The 22,515-nt window shown below is 42.6% G+C and overlaps 1 protein-coding gene across 6 annotated transcripts in view; it reads left to right on the top strand.

Annotated features, from left to right (window-relative positions):
* The first annotated feature begins 1,071 nt into the window (after positions 1-1,071).
* Positions 1,072-22,515, top strand: part of SSBP2 (single stranded DNA binding protein 2) — a 193,538-nt gene continuing 172,094 nt past the window's right edge. For 5 of the 6 annotated variants that reach the window (XM_074932434.1, XM_074932433.1, XM_074932432.1 and 2 more), the window contains exon 1: positions 1,072-1,197. In XM_074932434.1, the coding sequence (XP_074788535.1) occupies positions 1,139-1,197 (59 nt within the window). In that variant the 5' untranslated portion in view covers positions 1,072-1,138. Of the gene's footprint in view, positions 1,198-2,430; positions 2,508-22,515 lie in introns of those variants that run through there. The other variant, XM_074932430.1, reaches the window with a different exon arrangement.

The following is a 22,515-nucleotide window of genomic DNA, read 5'->3' as shown; positions in this document are numbered from 1 at the left end:
AGATAAGCAGGTATCAACATCTGCAAGATTTGGGATTATACTTTAGCAGAAAGAGCAAAAGAAACCCAGAGACCGGGGTACTTTGAAGAAAGCAAGTAATAAATGGTCCCAGTGGTTGCTCCTCTTCCTATCATCTCTCTGGAACATACAATTACTTGCAATGTACCTTTAAAAAAATCAAAGCATTTCCTTGAATTTTCTTTAGTTTTTTTTTTTTTTAAGCATTTCTAAGCCACGCTGTTTTGGTTCAGGAAACGTTTCCTCCCCACCTCCAATCGCCAAAGGCTCGGCTCTAGCCCACGAGGCCCAAGTGCCCCTTCGCCTACGAGCGCGGGGACGTGTCCCTGCGGGCCGGCCTGCTCGGGGCTCGCCCTGCCGCCGCAGGGCAGGCTCCCCCGGGCAGCCCCTCGCCCTTCCCGGCCCTCCCGGCAGGGGAGGCTTTGACCTGCGGCGCTGAGGAAACGGGGGCGCCGGGCAGGTCTCTGCGGGAGGTGCCCGACGGCGGGTGTGGGGGGTTCGGGGGTCCCCGGGGGTGTGCGGGCCAGGCGCTGAGGGGCCGGGGCGAGGCGACCCCGGCGGCCCCGAGGAGGCCGAGCGGCAGGGCGCGGACCCTGAGGGGTCTGGCGGCCGCGGCGGGGGGGTGTGGGGGGCGGCGGGGGGACGGGAGGCGGCAGCGCCGCGCGGAGGGCTGGGGGGAGCGAGGAGGAGGCGGCGGGCGGCGGGGAGGCCGCGGGCTGCCTGTCGCGCCGGCTGCCGAGCGAGTCCGGTCCGCAGTTTGCCGGTCGCCGCGGCGCTCTCCCTCGCCGGCAGCGGCGGCGGGCGGGTGGCGCGCGCTCGGAACAGCCGGTTGTTTAAAATCCTTCTAGAACCGTTTCTAATTCCCCCTTGCGCCGGGGAAGGGAGAGCGCGGGGGGGCGGGGGGGAGGAGCCGAGGGGGCGGGGGGGGAGGAGGAGGAGGAGGAGGAGGGAGCAGCCCGTCCGGGTCCCCGCCTGTCGATCACGGCGCGGGGGGGGCGTGCCCTGCCGCCCGGCCGGCCAATGGGATGTGTGTGTGGCGGCGTCTCCATGGTGACGGGGCTGTTCCCGGGGAGGCTGTGATGGGTTGACAGGTGCGTGACAGTCGGAGCTCTCTGCAGGCATGTACGGCAAAGGCAAGAGCAACAGCAGCGTCCCGTCCGACAGCCAGGCCAGGGAGAAGTGAGTACAGCCCCGCGGGCCGCGCGGCCGCACCGCGCGTTACGCGGCCGCCGACCCTGCGCGCAAAGTAACTTTCCTGGCGGCGGGCGGTGCGCGGCGGGAGGCTGGACGGACCGGCAGACCGACCGACAGACCGACAGGGGCCCGGCGCCGCCCGGGCCGGCGTGAGGGGGCAGGCGGCCGCGCTGCGCGGCGGGAGAGGCGCGGAGGGCAGGTCCCCGCGGCGGGACAGCGGCGGTTTGCTGAGGGGGTCGTAGCGGGGCGCGCCCCCCCCCTGCCCCCCTCTCCCGCTCCCCGCCCCGCTCCCTTCCGCGGCCGGTCCGCCGCGGGGCGGGCGGGCGAGCGGCGCCGGGCTCCCCCCGCCCCCGGGGCCCTCCGCGGGGCTCGGCGGCGCAAGGTGCCGGGACAACTTGGGTAACAAAGAGCCCAGGGACGGGGACGCGGGGGGGACGCGGAGCGGGAGGGGGGCGGCGGGGGCGGGGGCCGCCTCCCGCTGCTTCCCAAGTCGCCGCTTCGCAACTTTTCCCCGGGACCGCGCAGCCCGACGGCCCCGGCCCCGCCGCGCATTGTTCTCCGGGGCGCACGGCGGGGGGGGGGCGCCGCGCTCCGGCTCCCGCCCCGCCAAACAAAGGTGCTGCCGGCATGGGCACCCCCCCTTTTTTTTTTTTTTTTTTCTTTTCCGGTGGGGTACCGGTGCGCGACGGGGCTCCCTCGCACACAGACACACAGACACACAGACCCTACCCCCGGCCTGATTTCGACTGATGCCGAAACACCCTGCGAAAACTTATTTTTTTTTTCTTTTTTCTTTTTCCCGGGTTAAAAAAAAAAAAAAAAAAAAAAAGCGAATAAAATCTCGAGATGAACCGTGCGGGGGCTGCTTTATTTTCTTTCCCTTCCCCGTGTAAGCGCACGGCTCTTGGGAGCGGGGTGAGACCGACGGCGCCCGCGGGAAGCGGCGGGGACCGGGCCCCCGCGCAGCTGCTCGGCGGGATGCGGCGGGCGGGCACCCCCGGGGGTACCTCCCTCCCGCTGTGCTGCGGTTAGGGCAGGCGGGAAAGAATTGGGGAGGAAAACGAGTTTTTGGAATGGACGGCGTCTCTTTAAGTTGTACCGTAGTGGCAGCTTCTTGGCGTTGGGGAGGCCGGGTTAGCACGGGGAGGAGGCGGCGGTGGTGAAGGGGGAGGACAAGCCCGTTTGAGGGGGAAGAGGAGGAGGAGGAAGCGTATCGGAGGTGGCCGCAGCCTGGGGAAGGTCGGGGTGAAGCTGATGAGGGGGTCCGGAGGTGGAGACCCCCGTCCAGAAACCAGGTTTGCACCTATCCTCTGCAAAAATCGCATTGCTCCAGAATTGCGTTTAACACCAAGCTCAATAGTCCGGGCACGGCTGATGAGTTTTCCTTCAGGCAGTTTGTCTTGAACCTTCACCTAAAAGTTTTGGGGTTTTTTACTTTGGTGGGGTTTTTGTTGTTGTATTGGGTGGGGTGGTTTTTTTTGTTGTTTTGGGTTTTTGGGTTTTTTTTTGTGGGTTGTTTTTTTTTTTTTTTTTTTTCTGCAGTATTTTAGAGACTTCCTAATTCCACAGACTGGCATGCGTGCTTCCTGGAACAGCAGCAGGCCAGGCATCCCTGTTGCTGCAGGAGAGGGAGATGCTAGGGGAAATTTAAAGTGTTGTTATGTTCAGAAATTTCACACGTAACTTTGCAATGGAAAGGTAGAGAAAGACAGAGGGGCAGCACTGACACGAAATGTTAAATGCTGGGATGGCGTGGGAGATGCAGCTTGGGCACTAAAATCTAATCAACTAGTGTCACTTCTTACCCCCAGCATAGGGATAATTTTAAAAATAATTGCTTAAGTGGCTGGTGGAAGCGTTGTTTGTTTGTTAGAGCGAAATTATACAATGAAACCATATTCTCGGGCTACGTAGTTGCTGGTGTTTGTCAGTACACTTAGTAAGTTCCTGAAGGGCACAGTAGGATCGCGTTGTGGGACTAGATAAACCTATAGGGCTGCCGTTTGTCGGATCAAATGAAGATCACGTTCTTTTCATTCTGTGTTGCAGAAACTACCCAATGCAAGTCACACAGGCAACTGTTCAGGTCCTGGGGCTGAAACTTTAAACTGTTTTTTCGGTCATCTTCTTTCATTGTATCTGATTTTTCTTCTGGATTCTTGCTGCTATAAAGCACATACTTCATGCGGTATGAAAATGCTTAATAATTTTCAGGGCAAGCCTGCCAAACTGACCTACTGCCAAGTAGCAACTGCCCTTCTAAGTAAAGTTATGGGGGGCCTGCTAGATGGTGCTGTTCGATTTAAATACACTTTGTCTCCCACTCGCTGTAACTAACAGCTGGAAATGTGAATTCCTTGTGTATAGATTATTTTATGCAAAACACTGCAATGGTTTGTTCTTAAGTCATGGACTTGATGAATTGGTAACTTCTTGGTAGCATCTACTTGTGGATAAACACAACTTGAAATTTAGAAACACTGTTTTCCTTTCTTCCCCCCTCCCGCTTCCATAACCATCCTTTCCTTTATTGGAAAAAAAAAAAAAAAAAAAGACTAAATACTTGGTTTATGATGTGGAATACCATTATATACACTACATTCCAGATTTTTTTCTGTTACATCTTTTCAAATTTCTTCTTAGATCAGATCACATCATTGCCATTTTCATGTTTTCTTTCTGGCATCCAAAAAGCCGTATTTACATTTTCGTTCTCTTTCTTATGGCATTGTTTTACAGCCATGCAATGCTGCTCCCAAGGTGATCCATGAGTTCTTCTCAGAAAAGTTTCCATTGAATTAAATAGCTCCTACAAAAATACAGTTCCGACTTATGCACGAGATTGTGTTAATTTGAAAACCACAGAGAAAACATATGTTTGACTGATACATTAAGTACTTACTTAATCAAGAAGAGTGGGATTGTAATTGTTTAATTTGAAAGTTTTTAGAACAGAACATGTAACTTAACTCCGTCATGTTTCCTCAAGGTTTTAAGTATCTAAAATTTGTAGCCAGCAACTGATCTCTGAAATATAGTTGTAATAATTCAGGAAAAAAATAATAATAAAAAAAATACACTACCTTGGGTTTGGATGGCCTAATTATAAGGAACATGTATCTTCCCCATGAGGATGTGTGCCAGTGACAGGACTAGGGTGTGAAAAGAGTATTTATCAAGTGTGGAAAAGATGTGTGTTGTTCAGATGTTGTTTGTAATCAAGGATGTGATATATTTTACAGACCAATCCAGTGCCAAGTATGTTTGTAGTGCAGTATCTCTCTATATGCTGTCTTTAATATTTATGTCCTTTGAGGTTATGTAGTTTCTATTAAAATGAACAAGTTTTGCTAGTCATTTATAGTAGCCCTTGGCAAATTTTCAGTTCCAAAGATGGCATTCGTTTTATGGTCTTTCTCTTTGTCCCTTCTGCCTGACCTCTGGGGTAAATTATCTCTATTATGTAGCTTAACAACACATATGAAGTGTGGATAGATGAATTTTGGGAAAAATAATACCTAATTTTATGCCAGAGAGGTACAGTACAGCACAGCTAGGTAAAAAATGAAGGCACGTGGTACCTGTGAGGTGCAAAGAAAACGAAGAGAAAAAATCACAAGTGGCGTTGTGCCCCCTCCTCCTGTTCTGGAACAGCTGGGACTTAATTCTGGGTTCAGGACATCCCTCTTGCATAAAAGGATGAGAAAGTTATATTAAACAGTAGCTCTTCCTCCACTTGTGCTGTGCTGGGGCCAAATGAGGCTAATCTACATTGTAAAAGGAAAAATACTAAAATTTTTCTAAACATCCTCTTTTTTTTATCTCTTCATAAGCAAAGGTATCTCTGGATTTTTTTTTTCCTTATTCCTTAAAATTGGGTTAATTCAGATTAGGAGCTTGAACGTGCTGACATTTCATTGAATGGTGAAACTCTGTAAACTTCTTAGTGTTGGGGAAAGGACCAGACTATACAAATTTTGTGTAGCTTTTCCAACTGGACTTTTATAGGCATTTACACTAGCCACGTAGTGGACTAGATAGAGACGACGATCTACTTTGAGAGGAAAGGATGGATGATCAAAATTACAACATAGAAGCAAGCATTAGAGTCGTTTATTGATTGATTTTCAGCTTTTTGTGGGAGAGGATGTAGAGAAAATGAGAATATTTGATTGCTGCTATCATGGTATTCTTGCTCCCTTGTTTTGCATGACCCTAGTTGTAAATGTCTCCTAAGTTTGATCTTGGCCAGTTGGTCACATGGGGGAAGATGGACATTTTTCTTTTCCACTTTGCTGCTGCTGCTTTGAAGAAGAAAGATGTCTCCTTTGTTGTCTCCCCTCAAGTCTGTTTTGGGTGGTTGGCTGTTTGGGTGTGCAGCTCCTTTATGTGAGTGGTGTGAGTGCCCGCCTTGATAAATCTCTCTTCCCCAGCAGAAAGCAGAGTGAAATTTACACAACTTCTGTCATTTTCTTGTTGATGGCAGTAGAGTTCTCTGTAAATAGAGAAAAACTCACCAATGCTTTCCTCATGTAATTCTGCTGCTGTTTAAGAAGATTGAGATTTTCAAGGGCTTTTGAGGATTTGTGAATTTCTAAAGATAGGAGCGGGTTTTGGGGTTTTGTTTGGTTGGTTTTTTTTCTAAATTTGGAAAGACAGCATTGTATGAATTTACATAGTTCGGTTACTTTTTTTCCATTGTAATGTTTGTAAACTACATAAAAATAAGATACAGATTAAAATTTATTGACTTCAGTGAGAAATTTGCTGCTTATCCCCGGGAAATGGTGAGTTACTTTTTAAGGCTCAGGTGGCGAAAGATACATTGATCTCCACCCCCATTTCCCCCCGCCCCGCTTTGAAAACAAAGTTGCTAGTTTAATCCAACCTGGTTTACAAAATTCAGGCTTGACATTTGTACACTGATTTCATCCATTGTCTAACTTGTAAAAGTTGCAGGCATACTGCTCTGGGAGTCTACGAACATAAAGCTTTTCCCCATTTTAGAAGAATATACTTTTAAAGTATATTCTTTGCAGAAGGGAAGGTTCTGGAAATAGTATTTGTTGGTATTTATTCTTGGTAACGGTGCTTCAGGTCCTCTTTCACACTGCACAGGTATCTTGGGCAGTTTATGACTGTTTCAGATAACGTGTATGTTGCAGTTCAGGCCACTAAGAATAACTGCTTTTGGAGTGGAGATTTAGCAGGTGCTGATAGTCAGAACAAGAGGTGTGGTGGACCACAGAAACGTAACTTCAGCATGGCAGCACCCTGAAATACATACCCGACTTTGAAGCGTACTGATTACAGCAGGGATATTTATTTCCATACAGTTAAGCACATACAGGTGCTTTATTGGACTGGCAAGAACCAAGGGGAAAAAAAAGCTTCAGTTTTTGCATTACTTCCTCTACACAGAAGGTCTTATCACGTAAGGTTTGTTGTTTGTTTTTTTTTTTCCTGTGCTTTTTCTTAATGATGAACATAATGAGGTGTCCGATTGGAGCTTTCGTGGGCTCTGCAGTGCCCAGTAAACTTGCTACTGAAGAGCAAGGACTTCTGGAGCCCGCTCAGAGGCACTGGCTACAGCAGATGCACTCTTGACTAGAGTGAGCATGATTCGGGCTTGGCTAAGGGGTAATTAAATCCTGCTGGAGGAGACGGTAGTTAACAGAAACCAGTGTCTATTAATAATTCATTTTGCTTAAATTATAGGCATACGATAATGTCACAAGTATTAAAGTAGCCAAACAGGATTTTAAAAACTTTACCAAACATTCACTGTTTGGGTGGAAAACCTATAATGTCATCTATAAGTCTTATGCTGATTTATTTGATTTCTTTGTGTGTAGAAGTTCAGTTGAAATATCTTTGGCTCATTTTGAAAATTAGGCAGAGAAAAAATGTGTTTTCCAATGTTTTAAAAGTTCTCACAACTTTTACCATGGAAGACCAATAGTACCCCTCTCCTTTGAAACACTTGAAATCTAGTTGAAAAAGGATGAGGGATTTTATTCCAGGGATGTGTCTTTTTTCATTTGCATGACAAAGCATCTGAATTTAGCCAGGATACAAGCCTTTTCAAAAAGATCAATTTGCATATGCTTAAGGCTTACTAACTGTAATCGCTGAATATTTCATCTTTGCTGGGAGCACAGCAGATACTGGGATCAGAGGAGTGGCTTGAGGAGGAAAAAAATGGGACTGGGTGCTGGTGGGAAGGGGAGTGTAAACATGAGCAGTTGGAGCCTGCAGCCCTGAGCTGCCAGGATGTAGAGATAGTGGAGGTTGGCTCCTGAAGGAGGATGGAGGAATCGGGGTGGAAATGGCTGGTCTGGAGAGACAAGACAAAGAATTGCTCCCTAAGGGGTCTGGCATGGGTATCAGGTCTGGGTGGGAGCTGGTGCATCTAGACAGGGAAAGCAGACCTCGTGTGGAGCAGGGAGCAGACTCAGGACAGCAGTGCCTTCAAGGAGAGGGGTCTGGAAATGGAAGGTTTTTGTTAAATGAGGAACATAATGTCCCTCCAGGTACTAGAAAATGACCATTCCTTTGCTGCCAGCAAGTACCTGTGAGACCAAGGGGTAACATGTCTTAGCATCCAGATAAAACCTACAGATACCTATGAAATACTGACTTGACTGAAATGGTGGAGAGGTGTGTGGTAGTCCTAAAACCTGTAGCTCAGCTGAGATGTCAAAGCTTTGTGACAGAAGGAGAGGATTTGCCATTTAAAAGCTTCTGGAATAGTGTGCCTGTGTGTGCCCAAGTGCAATGTCTGGGTGTTGTACTTGCATTCTCAGTAATGTTCTCTTGAACTTGGGAAATATGGATGTATACTAAGCGTTGTTCTTAGTTTGTTCTCATTTGCATGTTCACTGATTTATTTTTTTCCTCTGGAAAAACTCTGGGGTTTTTATTGTGCAGAATAGAGCATTGTTTTCATAATGAGTAGCTATTTGATAATTTGCTATTTTGCTGTCATGCGGTATGTGCCTTATGGCTGGCTTGCTGTTTCATAATACAGCTGTTCCTAGAGGAAGAGTATGTTGTTTCTTTGGTGCTCAGCACCACAGTGTCTGATTTTCACAAACCTTTAAAAATATGCACTGAGCCACTCCTGCTTGCCCACCAGTTTTAGAAATGGCAGTAAGGTGCAGAAAGGTGAAAGGCAAAAATATTTGCTGATTATTGGGTGGCCAATTTGAGCTGGGTAGCCCTGTTGGTTTGTGGGTTTTGGTTTTTTTTTTGAGCATCACGTAAACCACTGGTATGTACATACAACTTCCATCATCTCTTTTGCCGCTGATTCTTAAGGATGAGATGCCATTTTATTACATCGGGGATCTGGAAGATGAGCAACAGAAAATGATTCATCCCCTGCACAAAGTTTGCTTCAGCTGGGTGGCTTATGACACAGAGCCATCCAGTGGCACACCCAGAGGTGGAGGGCCTTTTCTGGTGGTCTCAGAAGGACCCATCTGGAGCATGGTCTCCTCCACCCCAGAGTCTGCCATCTCTCCTGGTACAGCACATAACTTCTGCCTCGGGCAGACTGTGATTCAGCCCAGGGCACAGTGGAAACAAGCAGTCCCGTGAGCTACAGAACGGGTGAAGCCTGATTTCCTGGACATCTCTCTTCTTGAGGTCATGCTGCTGTGTTTTTCTGAAAGCGAACAGCTGAAGCAACTTGTAGAAATGTAATATTTTTTTGAGTCTGCTCTTTTTTGGATGTACTTGAAACTGGAAAATGAGCTCAAAAGTTATCCATGGTGGGCAGTTGTGTACTTACGCACCAATGACCTCGCCAGCCTGCTTCCCTTAGGGAGGGAGACTACAAATACATAATTTTACGATTCAGGGTGGCATTGTAATTGGGTAGAGTCACTCCGGGAACCCTCTGAGCGCAGAAAAGGGCATGATCCTACACAGCCTGATGTGGTACTCTGCAAGTGCAGGTAATTAGCAACTGCTCAAAACGGTTGCTTTTTAAAGAGTTTTCTGCAAAAGCTTCAGCTAGATGATGGTTCTAGCTGTGATGGGTTTTCGCCATGAATATTTTGTAGCTACAACTTCAAGGCTTCTCAGCTGTGTTGCTTGGGATTATGGCCACTTCATTCGTGCTTTGTTGGTGTACAAACAGAACAGAAAGGAGTGGTGTTTCAGGTTGAGCTGAAATGGAAGTTTCTTTTGGTGTCTACTCAGTTGAGTTGGAGACCCCTAAATCCAGATTGTTTAGGTAGTGGTCAGGTAAAACAAAGCTGTTGTTTCAGCTACTAAGAGAAAATCTTCCTCAGACGGCAACAAATGTGTTAATTCAGAAACCTTGATGACCTCTCTGCATGCTTCTCTAGGCTTTAGGATATTTCTTTCTGCCAGTCCCAGGAGGGTAACAGATGAGAACATACAATGCTCTTTTCTAAGAAGCTGAAAGGTGGCAGTAGCAAGGCCGTTAAGTGTCCTAGCTTTTTTCTTTCTCTCTTCATTAAATATAAAAATACAAACTGAAGATTCTTGTGGTGGGTCATCTTTTCTACTTCCGACCTTCTGTGTTTCTTGCCTCTGGACTCTTTCTGGTTCTTCTCCATATTATTAGTTGCATGTCCAGATCAGAGGATAGAACTGAGCAGAATGAAATAATTACCTCTTTTTTGAGGTAATATATACTACTTGGGTTTATATATAAAACACTGATGATAATACTCCGTAGAACACTTGCCTGTTTTCTGTTGGTGGTGTGTTTTGGTTTGGGATTTTTTGTGGTTTTTTTCCTGTGGATTTGGTTTGGTTTTTTGTTTGTTTTTTTTTTTTTTTTTTTAAATAATCCATTTTGCAGTTCACATGCCCTCCAGGTTCTTTTTACAATACTGCTGCCTAGCCAATTATTCCCCATTTCATATTTGTGTATTTGATTTCTTATTCCTGAGCATAGTACTCTACATTTGTCTGTATTGAATTTTCTCTTATTTAACTTTCCTTATTCTGTTCATGTCCCCAAAAGGGTTTAGAATCTTTCCCAATTTATGATGTACAGTTTTTTATTTCTACATACAACTCATTAATGGAATTAGCTTAGGATAGCAAGAGCTTTCTTGAAACATTTTCTCATTTGTAGAAACATACTGGTAATGATTCTTCCATTATATTTTTCATGTAACTGTACACTGATTTTTAATTTTATGAAGACAGTTTGCTTACATAGATGTCGTGTGATAGGCTAAGAATCAGAACTCCTGCATCTTCTAGTAAGCCATCTATGTGTTCCTCCTTACTCACTGTGGAGTGTTCCTTCCAGGTAAACCAAACGGAGCTGACAGGTTCTTTTTCTTGACAGATAATATTGACTTTATGTTTGTATTCTGAAGATGTTTATAATTTGTTTCTGCAGTTGTTTTCTGTATATTTTTTGAATGTCAAGCTGATGTCTGAATGAAAATTACTTTTTAAAAAATATTTTATACATAATATGGCATGGTAAGATTTTTCTGTTTCTTTTTTTTTTGGTTTTGTTTTCTCCAATACCAAACTAATGTAATAGGTGCAAACAGGCCAAAATACTGACTGCTGGTCATCATTTGAGTGCTTGGACAGTTGGACAAAGAAGTTGGACAGCTAATTTCTGCCTGCCTATGTATCTGGCTTGCTTATCTGTGCAGTGGCAGAGCTTCACCATATACTGTGCTGTGAGTTTGACTTTCACTTGAAGAGTTAAGTAAGTTCAGGTTCTTTTTTGGGGGTTTCATTTTTTCTCAGAAAGCGGTCTAACATCCGGGCTATTGTACACTTGACAAACATCTCTCTGTCCTACTCTCCTAAGTGCCTCCTTACAGTTGGCCCCCTGAAGCCCTTCCTCTCCCTCATCTCTTTGCACCTCCATTCTGTGTGCCCAGAGCGACCCGAGCCTTTTGCGTACCAGCCTTTGGTTCCCCAGACCCCAGCCTGCATGCAGCTTTGACATCTACGTCTTGGTTTTGGCAGAACCAACTTCATTTATAATAAAAAGACAAAATGTAAATGAATCTAATTTATGTTGCCCATTTGTTTTTCTGTAGACTATTGAAATTGCTTGTACTCTTATTTCAGGCAAGTGTATTGGAGTTTTCGGGTTTTAGCTTTAAGCTGGATTTACCTGGGAAAGAACAGTGACTGGTTGGGTTTCCTTCTAAGTGTACTGAGAGCACGCTTTTTTCCTCACCTTGTTTCCTGTGCAAGTATCAATTAGGACATTACCAATTTGTAAAAATCTGGGTGTCAGAAGTCACACTTCTAATGGCAGGTACAGTTTGTCAGCTGAGATTGTGGATCCTGAGGATTGTCTGTCTTCTTAGTGCCTCCTAGCATTGAATTTACAAGCTGCTTGATCCCAACCTTGTTAGGTTTTACAGTATACCTTTGGGCTTCTGTTTCAGAGTGAATTTCTGTTGTTCAGGTAGAAGCATTTATCTGGAAGCTGACCATGATGTTACCAATACTTTTTGCTAAGTATGGGTCTATATGAAGTACAACCATTGATGTTAACCCCAAACTCTTGATGGGAGTGATCAAGCCTAAATTGTCAATGAAAGTGCTGGTTTGCTACTTAGGCTTGGCTATTTTGTTTCTTTCCTATCTCTCATTCCTAAATAAAAGATTGTCTTTGAAATGGAATTTCAATCATAGAGAAGAAATTAACCTAAGAAGGTATTCATTACACATAGTCCGTGTTTTATATTAATTTTTATTTTATTTGCAGAGCCTCTGACTTTTGGGAGAGATTTCACCTTAAAGCAAAACCAAACTCCTATAATTTTTCTAGAAACAAGCCACTGTTTTGAAAATATTATCAGTATATGTATGTCAATTTCCATCCAATATTTTTTTTTGTTTTGATATTGAAAATGTTTTACTGTTTGCATTTTTAAGTTCATCTGATGCATTTGGAGGTTAGAGTGTTCTACTGTTGGGATATAAGTATTTTTGCAGGTAGGTGGAGGGAGGTAAAATAATATCTGTGTTTTCAGTGATAATCAATATAATACTTTTTAAAAAGTGCCAGTGTTAGTCTTGGAAACTGTTCTCATAGGTTAAAAAAATTTACAGCAAAATCAGTGGCAGCCTGTGCTGTCATGTTGGCCTTTCCCTGGGAAGGGCTGTGCTTTCTGAAGAAAATACCTGAGTGCAGCTATGGAACTATAATTTCTTAATAAATATGTTGTTCTTGACAGTCTCAGGACAAAATGGATCATATGCCTGACAGGCTGTATGATTGTGTCATAAATATTCTGTGATTTATGAGGCTGAAAGTAAGGATGCCACCCGATGCTCCTACTACGGAAGTCATGGTGCTTTATCAGACCCTTGTAATTGCAACAGTGAGATTTGATAAACCAAAGCCTCTTTGCTTTCTCCACGCTAAATGCTTTATTTACTGTTCTTCTCTCCCAACTAACCCACAAAGAACGGGGGCCTGTCTTGGATGGATCTGATTACTGTTGTTCAGGTCAGCCTTTGAATTGAGGTAGTGGTGGTTAGTTGATAGACGCTATTTATGTGGTTGGGAGTGTGGATGAGTTAATGATATTTCCTCAGGTGTATTAGGAATAATGAAGCTCTGCTGCTGAATCTGAAGCTGCCCTAGACGTGAAGGCTGCAACTCCCATTGACGGTCTTGAACTGTTAGGCTCCTTTAATTGTTTATTACTAACCCCCCCCTAAATCAGTGTATATTGTTTATTCTGCCTTGAAATGTGAATTGCAAGTCAAAGGCCTTTGAGTAATATAGTGAAAAGTTGTCTGTATTTATTGCATCTTCTTTAAGCTGCTGCTCAGTAGCTTGTTCCAGCAGTCAGTCTGGAATAACGTAGAACTGCTGGTGTCTCCTGCCACTGCACAGGTAGGGGACGTGCTCCCTTCTGCAAGTCAAAAAGACTTCTGAGATGATGCCAGTGTTAACAAAATATTTATGGAGTATTATACACAGAGGGGATGTTTTAAAAATTTTATCATGGCCTGAGGAATTAAGTTTGGTTTTCCTATGCGTTTATAGGCATGTTGTAAAATAATATAAATTAAAGTTGATTTTTCTGGGTTGGAATGGGAAAAGGATGTGATTAACAAATAATCACCTAGAGCTTGCACACAGGACAGTACATAAAAAAATACAAACCTGGAAAAGATAAAGGAGAGCTTCTGATCAGAAGATGAAGAGCAGCATGAGAAATACGCAAATACACCTCTAGTAATGGTGATATGCTTGACAAGCAGATCTGAAAGGTACAACACATTGGTGTTTCTGACTTCTGCTGCAGCTCCCCAAATTCAGTGTCGCCTTTAATTTTACTATACTACATCTAATTACAAAAGAAAGATGTTTAGTCTTTCAAGACTGGTATCTGTGGAAATGTATAACTGCAAACCTAGTTATATGTATTTTTAAATCTTTTTAGAAATAAAATGAGAGAGTGTAATGCAGCAAAACATTACAAAAGCTGTTCCTTATGCCTTGAAGATTCAAGACTTAAATAATTTGTCCAGCTCCAGTAGGGGAACCTATAAAGAGTGAATGAAAATATTATTTTGAATGATTTCACAGAACACCTTAAATGGTTGATTAAAACCAAAATCCAACTGAAATACTGGATGCAGGTATATTCATATTAATTCTAGTAATTGCAAAAAACTACTTATAAACCTTTCTCAGTATTCCCCAAACAGCCCTGTAAGTCTGCAGTTAATTATTCAAAATTAGAGGGGAAAAAAAAAAAAAAGTTTGCATTTCCTGGTGTCAGTCTCCAATTCTGTGTGGGATTACTCATTTGAACGAAAAAAAAAAAAAAAAAGGCAGCATAGTAGACAGGAGGTTTTCGTGTCTTAAAACTGTAACTATTTTTCCTGTAAAACAATACGGCTGAATTGAGCAGTATTTTAGTTGTGTTACTGTCTAGTAAAGCTCTTATAAAATACTTTTGAAAGTTGAAAAAGGAATCTGTGGTTTTAATATTTAGACTGCGAGCCAAATCAATGCATTTGAAAATGTACAGTCAAGCCTACAGCAGACTGTGGGTGTACCTGTTCCATATTCCAGGCTCTTGTGCACACACTTTTGACAAAGAGCATCTGCCAAAAACTGCAGCCTGTATCAGGGACTATAGGAAGATTGACAGTGATAAAACAGTCTTGTTTCTCCCTCTTCAATGCCATCTTGATGCTTAGTAACCTGAACTGGTAAAACACTCAAGACGTCACCCAAAGCTAAAAATCTTTGTGTCCTACTTCATTGGAGCAGCCAGCTTTGCACACATAGTGTTGGTTCACAGTTACCCACTAGTTATGGAAGTATACTTGGTAGCAGTCTCCATTTTCACAGCTAAACTGTGTGAAATGCTCAAGTCCTGTAGCTGGATGTCCTCTGGCATAGTCACAGGCTTTGTAACAATTCAGGAGTGTTTGTTAAAAGATGGTGTGGGCAAAGCAAAAGAGAAGGTAGTGCAAAAGGGACTTTCTGCTAATGCAGGGACTAGGGATGATGAAGTGCAGCCAAGAGGAAACACGTGAAACTTAGGAAAGTGTTTTGGTATTAGTTTCTGTTTAATTTCTCTTTGCAGAGTGTATACATTCTATAGACAAAACATAATTAGAGGGGCTCTCTGGTATAGTATATTGTTATGGAGAAGAGCCTTGAGTCTACAAAGGTACTTCAGTGCACACGCTCTTCCATTCAGAACAAACACTGGAAATTCTCATTAATTCAGGATACAAGTGGAAAACTAATAGAGGAAAATGAAGGGAAACCTAACTGGTGACAGTGTCATATATGCCTCAGGCTTTCTAACACCTTATTTTGAAGCATTCCAACAGGGCTGTAAAGGAAAACCAGAAACTAGATTAAGGAGACCAATAGTGTAATTTGGCAAAGTAGTTGCTCTGCATTCTGCGGCATCAAAATGTGTTTTCATAGTCTTTTCGCTTTTGTAATTCCATTACGGATTTCAGCTAAACTTAAGGCCAGTTCTGTGACGGTTACTTTTTAGCATGCCCACGACTTTCTTGGAATTTCTGTTTTTTCCAGTCCCATAGCATATTTAAGGAATTAACATAACTGAAAAGGGATGACCATTGCATTCTCCCAGTCTAACATTGAATGTACTGATTTTCTGCATTGTGTTGTGTGTGTTTGTGTATGTATATATGCATAGGTATGTATATAGTCGAGTTTGGAAGGCAGGGTTAATATCTTTGTCTTGGAACAGGCAACTAAACATCACCTGCATGTATTGAATCACTGAAACAGGCTGATAAAAAAACCCAAACCCACACATTTTTGATTCAAATAGGAAATAAAATTAGAAGAGTCATTTTCAGAGTTAACAGACTAACTGAACTCATGATCCACTTCCAAGCTTATTCGGTCTCACACTTACACTCTTGTCATGTCTCTTGGTATGGAACCATGGAATTTACTGTGTCCTACCTATGGCCTGCGTATGGTCTGTTGTGTAATAACTGCACTTACCTCACCAAAGCTGACTTTGTATTCAACACCTGTGATTTACTTCTCTTTAGGAATAATGACAGGAGTACCCAACAACCAAACTTCTTAAAGCAATTTGTTTAGAGCAATGTGAATGAAAGCATCTGAAAACAACGAAAGCTGTCTATATAAGTAATCTTTTTTTTCTGCCTAGGAATGTACAACTCACCTAATGCTTACCTGGTAAAACAAGATTCCTCCAAAAAGCTTCCAGCAATGTGTCTCCCTGGATAGCCCCCATGGCAATTGATGCAAGCTTATCAAAAACAGGGGTTTTTTCTTCCCTTTTGGCAGCCCAAGTGACCTGAAGAAGCTTTCATGCCCCAAACATTTATCCATGTTTGTTTGCCTTTTTTTTTTGTCCGTTTGTTTTGTGTTGTGGGTTTGTTGTGTTCCCCTCCCCACGCAGCTCTATTGATTTGGTCTAGTGAATGACAGCACTTAAAGATTTGGCCTCACACAGTACCGTGGCTGGAGTCCAGAGCAGCACCTTTTGTTGGTGAGAGAACCTCACAGTGATTCCTAGTTGGGGAAAATCTGAAAGCAACATGAAAAACAGGATGCAGTCCATGGTGCTGTCCTGTTTTCTCACCTGATAGTCCTCTCCTAGCTGATTCCTTAGCACATGCATTGCAAAAACAATGTGCTTGTGTATTGATGATGAACTTTACTACAACTGTTTGTGAAAGGCGTGTAATATGATATAGTGTCTTCAGCACAACAGAACGTCAAATGGGTAAAGAACTTGTGCTTTGGGAAAGATGAGGTTAATGTACTGGATGCAGGACACTGCGTAATGTGAATGGAGTGGGACCTGTGATCTTAAGCTAGCATCAGATATTTTAGCTAAATGTAAACATTCGAAGAGGACAGGCCAGATGTTCCACTTTTTGAAGCAGTACATAAACTGGCTTAAATATCAAGGTTGTGTTTGAATCCTCTTTGCTCCACAGTCTTATGGCTGTAAGGACCATAAGATTAAAATGCTATGTATTTTACACTGATATACGATATGCCTGGCTACTTGGAGGTGCTCATTGGACAAGGCTTTCCATCTCTTCCTTCAACCCACTGCTCAGCATAGGAAGCTTCCCAGCATCTCTCTGCATGTTTTTTCATCCAACATGTAAAAGAAAGAAATTAGTTCTTAAATTGGTAGGAGAGATCATAACATTTAGTGACATGATTTAACCCATGCGTTATGCTGGGACATTCCTTCAGTGAAGATGTTGAGGTGCCCTTACATAGCAGTCACATTTTTTTTTCCTTTACATTCAAAGTTTCAAACTCAGTAAACTGTCATTTTCCATCCCACAGATGCCTTGCCTCTAAAGATTCTGTATTGGTAATGTAGAGTCCAAGAATGTCACTGCCTGAAGTTGTTGGGATATGAGTATTTCCTGTGACAGAATTACCTTTATCTTTTTTTTTTTTCAATGTCACACTCTTGGGCGTTCATATAAGTGACGTTCAGCTAGTGTCTGCTGGAGGTCAGCAGACGTGTACCGCTATTCTCTTTCTTTTGTGAATTTCTATTTCTCTTGGTAAGCAAAGATGTTAGTTCCATCCTTCTGTCAGATGCTGCACTGAAGGAGGCACTTGAGATGGTTCTAAAAATCCAAACCCTTTTGAGTGTCTCTAGTGTAGTATGACCCAATGTGATGTACAAATTTCAGTTACGTGATTATGAAAGGGTAAGACGTGTGTGATATGCTTTAGCAAGATCATTTCTCTTTATGCAGTTCCTCCAGCGCTTTAACAATTCTCCATCCAGAATGAAGTAATGTGATACCATTATAGATTATTTGCTGGTTTAGTTGTCCTAAAGCATCATGGTTGGTTGGTTTCTTGTATAGTTGACATGAGCCCATTCTGCTGGCCGACTTTATTCTTCCAAGTTTGGAAGGCTGTTAAACATAGGTGAATCGTGCTTGCTTTTCAATACATTGCCTGCTCACAAAAATGCAACACCTGAATGATAGGCATGTGTCTACCTGCAGACCAAAACAAAGCTGGCTCATGAAGGTCTGGGTTTGTTCGTTTCACTACGTCACCTTAAGTTTGAAAAATAAATAAAAAAAGAATGCAGTCTGGGACTGGAAATCTTGTTGGCTAAGAGGTTAATTTAAAATATCTATGGTGTTTCAGTTATTGCCGTAGGTGTTAGCAGCCTTCTGGAGGAGCTTCCCACTTGAGGGGGAGAGTTAACCTCCACAGAAGGCTCCCGGAGCAATCATTTACTCGGTTTGGTCATTTACCTTTCTCTGAAGACCGTCAAGTGCCACAGGTCATCCTTCAGGCCAGGAGTACTGTGTGTATTACAAAACTGCTGTGGTAACGGGTTCAGATTGACGCCGGAGGCAGGAGCTGTGTGTTTCGGTGGTGCTGGGAGCCAGGAGTTGCTGTTCTCCTCCCACCAGAACTTCACGGTTGGGTTTGTATCCCCCTTCCCCCACCCTAGCCCTCCTTCCAGTGTGTACTGTATGTTGATAGGGGTGAGTCACCTCTTTTATTATGTTTTGAATACTTTCCTCTCAAATGTAGTTTATTTTCTGCAGGGAAGGGAAAGAATTTATGCTGTCCTGGTTCCTTATTTTTATCAGAGTTCTGCTAACAACTTCCAGCTGAGGGAGTTCTCGATATTTTTAGCCTGAGATATTTAGCTATTTGAGCCTCTTTACATGTTTTCCCTCCGTATATATTAACCAGGGGGGGAATGGTTCTTGTCAGTTAATATATTCATGAGCATGCTTGCTAGATTGCCTGCGCTTAGTCCCAGGAATCAGAACATTTCAGAATTTGGGGGGAAGTTTGAGTCCTGGGGGGGAAGTTTGAGTCCTGGTTTAAAGTATTTCAGTCAGCCTCATTACTCCATTCTTTGGCTGATGCTGAATCTTCCTCTTCATTTTAAGAGGTGGTGTTTAGTATTAAAAATATATATGTAATTGATACTCAGCTTAAAAACACTCAGAAGTAAATAAACTAAAAAGAGCAGAAAATCATAAAATGGGAACTTGCACAATGAAATATATATTCTCTGAAATTCTTTTTATTCTTCTTTTTTCCAAGTATCTTTTAAGCAGCAGAATGCTCTCTTATTACTAATATTATTGTTTTATTGGTTGCCTGGCTTAGAGTCTGATGAAGTTCTTTAATATTCCAAATTGAACTTGCTGGCACAATAATTTAACAGATCCTACTATCATCAGTTCTTTCCCCTCTTCCTAACAAAGTTTCAGACTAAAGATGAAAAGCTATCTTGTTGCTTTGACAGACATATTTCTGTGTATTGAAAACAATAATCTGTCTGAATAGTAATTCTGTTTAGGTCACTGGATTTATATCTTCTGTAGGCAAATGATTCCTTCAATTTTTTTTGAGAATATTGTTGTTGTTACTGGTCATACAACGATTTGCCTCAGTGAAATGTAGTGATTCCAGCAGATATTCCAGAGGTGTCTCTGTAGGATTTGGGAGGTGGGGTGGGAGGGGCAGATGGTGGAAATCATGCTCAGTTTAAAATGAGAATTAAATGGCTGTTGGATATAAATTGTCCATACTACCTTCTTCTTATTATAGCCTCCAAGATGTTTGTTTATATATGGCAATACATTAAATTGCTCTACTCCTATCCACTTCGTTATCTGATGCAGTTCTGCAGAGTGGGGAGATCGCTTTGTGCCACCTATGCATAGTCTTTGTTTTGAATCCTCTGGTTACCGGTCTGGTCTGTGGCATAAGTTAGAGCTGCTTGAAGGCTGCCCACAACTACCATGACATATCCTATTAATCGGGACCAGCTGGATGCAAGTATGTATTGGCAAGTCTACAGCAGCTCTATGCAAACGCGTTAGAGCAGCTATTCACCACCCAACTATTCCTTCAGGGACCTTGGACCTTCCAGTAGTCATTTGCAAAGCTGAAGCATTAAATCTGGCGCTTAAGATAGTAGTGTGGTGTTGGGTTTTTTTAATGTATTTGTTTAATACTAACTCCCCTGCTCCTCCCTGAGATTGGGCAGTCACTACTCCCTACTTAGATATAAATCTCTGCTTGAGGATCCAATTTAATACATGTGCATCAGTTTTTGATTTCTTTTTTTCAAAGCACTTAGAAAAATGGTTGTGTCTGTTAAGCACTGTGGAGATTTTTATCTTGGTAAGTGCAGTGTTTTTGGAAACTTGCCATGTGAGTTGTGGGGCCTTTTAAAGATGCAGGTTCATTGTTGTACCCCTAGATACCGGCCGATTTTTGTGCCTTTTTGCACCAAGAATCTCAGTGCACCGTTTAAAGTGTAGCTTTAGGTAGGCTGCTGTTGTTTTGCACTGTTGGTCTCTGTGCTCTAAGTTGACTGATGCTGCTGAGAAGCTGTGGATCAACACTGCTACCTCGGGTATGTTGTCTAGTCTGTGTCGGGACTTCTCAGTGGACCTGCCAGATTAACTAAACACTAACCTTAAGATTTTTAACTCTTACTGAGACCATTAAATATTTCATTAGTTTTAATTGTTTTGTAACGTTGGCATTTTGGTTGGAAATTTCTTGACTTTTTTTCTTTGCAAATCCAGTCCTAATAATTTTATTTATTTTGCTGACTGAATTTCCTGTGCAACTTCTTTTAAACTGCCATGTGAGTTGCAGGGACCCTAAATAAACTGAGCAGCTGACTCATTATTTTTGCCTTTTGTACTAGTTTTTCCAGTGGTCCTTCTTTAACATGAAAAGCAATACAGTAAAATACTTGGGAGGAAAGGATGATGTTACAGAGAAGATGCACCGAGTGACTTCAGCTCAGTGTACAGAAAGTTTCATAGTCTTTGTTTCAAAAGAAACAAGGAATTTGCAATCTCCTATGCTAATAATGACCAGGCCAACTCTTATTTGCTTATGAGATCTGACAAGACCACAGTTCATGTGATCTCATTTGTTGTATTCATGGCAGCCCTGGGGAGTGAAATAACTAGAGCAGGAATGAAGCTCTGCTTTCCTGCACAACACAACAGAGCTCTATAGCAACTTGGCCACTAGGAAAAACAGCAGAGATTTTAAATGGATAAGTAGATTAAGTTTTGTCTCTGTGTGTATGTATTTATGTAAAATATAGTCACATGCAAGCATCAGCTTTAACCCATTAGCCCATGTAGAATAAATGGGAGAAAATCACCCATGCTGGTACCCAGCAGGTCACCTGAACTCCAGTTTGGGGAACTGGATTGCTCTGTAAAACCAGTGGTTACGAAGCTTCCTCCTGTTAAACTTCAGTTCCGGTTTACTGGGTTTGAAGTTTAGTCGTGATGCAAAGTTTGCAACTACCCATAGAAAAGTTTCTATGCATTTTTAACCTTGAACAAAGTATAAAAAAACACTTTAGGGGGCTGATCTTCCCTTCTTACCTGCAAATTTGGGAGAAGGCATGTGAAAGAAAAGCAACAGCCTAAAGAGCTGCCAGTTGGCTTTGAAAAGTTGTTTTAAAAATTAACACACAAACACTTGGAACAGAAGCATTAAGGGAAACCCATTCTCTGTTTAGAGTAGTGTACTGAATGCTTGAGTTTGACATCACAAACACTGAGATGAAGTGTTCAATGATAGGATTTGGTTGGTTGGTTTGGGAGTGGGTTGGTTGGGTTTTTTTGTGTGTGTTCACTTGATTTGAGAATGGTGGTACCACTTCAGCATGGTATGTTCAAATTCACGTACATTTTTTAGGTCTAGACATTTGATCCATCATGTATTAAACACCACAAACTTGAACAGTGCCAATACTAATCTCCGTTAGAGACTCTGAAACAAAAATAGCATAAATACTTTCTCAACATTCTGGGGGGACGACTGGACACACCTTGAAATGAGAAGTGGTAACATACTCTCTTACTTTTTCTACTGTTTTAAGGAAAGTTCTTTTATAGGCTTTTGAGTGAAAAAAGCCCTTAAAAATCTGTAAACAACAGGAAAGATCGTTCTGATCTGAGGTGAATGATCAGAAATTTCAGCCTCTAGATAACCTTTAGTCTTGCATTCCTGTATAATTATTTCAATAATGTTGTCTAAAGATCTAAAAAATCATTGTTACCGCTTGTATTTTGCTTCCAGAAAAAAAGGGAAATATTCTAATTTCAGTGGTTTAATGAAATTGTCACCATAGCGGTGTGATCAAATTCATAAAAGAGCACCAAATGTTGCCTGCTACTTGACTTTGAGGTGAGATTTTCACAAACAATTACTTACTTTTCTTAAAGTCAATAGGTGGGATTACTAAAATAGAGAAAGGTACTGAGAAAAGACTTTTCTCTGTTTTAGTAAGTGGTCCTCCAAATGAAATGAAGAGATGATAATGATTTTTTTGCATAGTTAGATTTTTTAAGTGTTGTGTTGAAAATTAAACAAAGTATAAGGTTTGCCTTTCTACGGAATATTTGGCAGCTGTTGTGCTGAACAAACCAGCATTTTCAAGTAGTCATAAAACATCAAGCTTGTCTAAAAGCTGTAATGGGGCATAAGCAAACACAGGACTGATGATAAGCCCCAAGGCTGCCAGAGAACAAACGCCAGTCCACCTGCAGCAGTAGAGGAGAAACGTTTATGGACAGGGCATGAGGAGCAGGTCTTTTGGCTTTTGTAGCACTGGAAGGTCTTGAGTGTGCTTTGTGTGAGTGTAAGACACAGAAACCCTCTCTCTGGAATAAAAAAAAAGAGGGGGGGGGGGGGCTACACCCAGTGCTCATGAAGCAGCTTGTCCCTTACATCCCCAGCAAGTCTGGAAGGGAGATGAAGTGGGGACTGTCCTGTGA

This window comes from Athene noctua, chromosome Z (assembly GCF_965140245.1).
Source record: "Athene noctua chromosome Z, bAthNoc1.hap1.1, whole genome shotgun sequence".
Classification (NCBI taxonomy): domain Eukaryota; kingdom Metazoa; phylum Chordata; class Aves; order Strigiformes; family Strigidae; genus Athene; species Athene noctua.
This window is presented reverse-complemented; position numbering and strand designations above follow the sequence as displayed.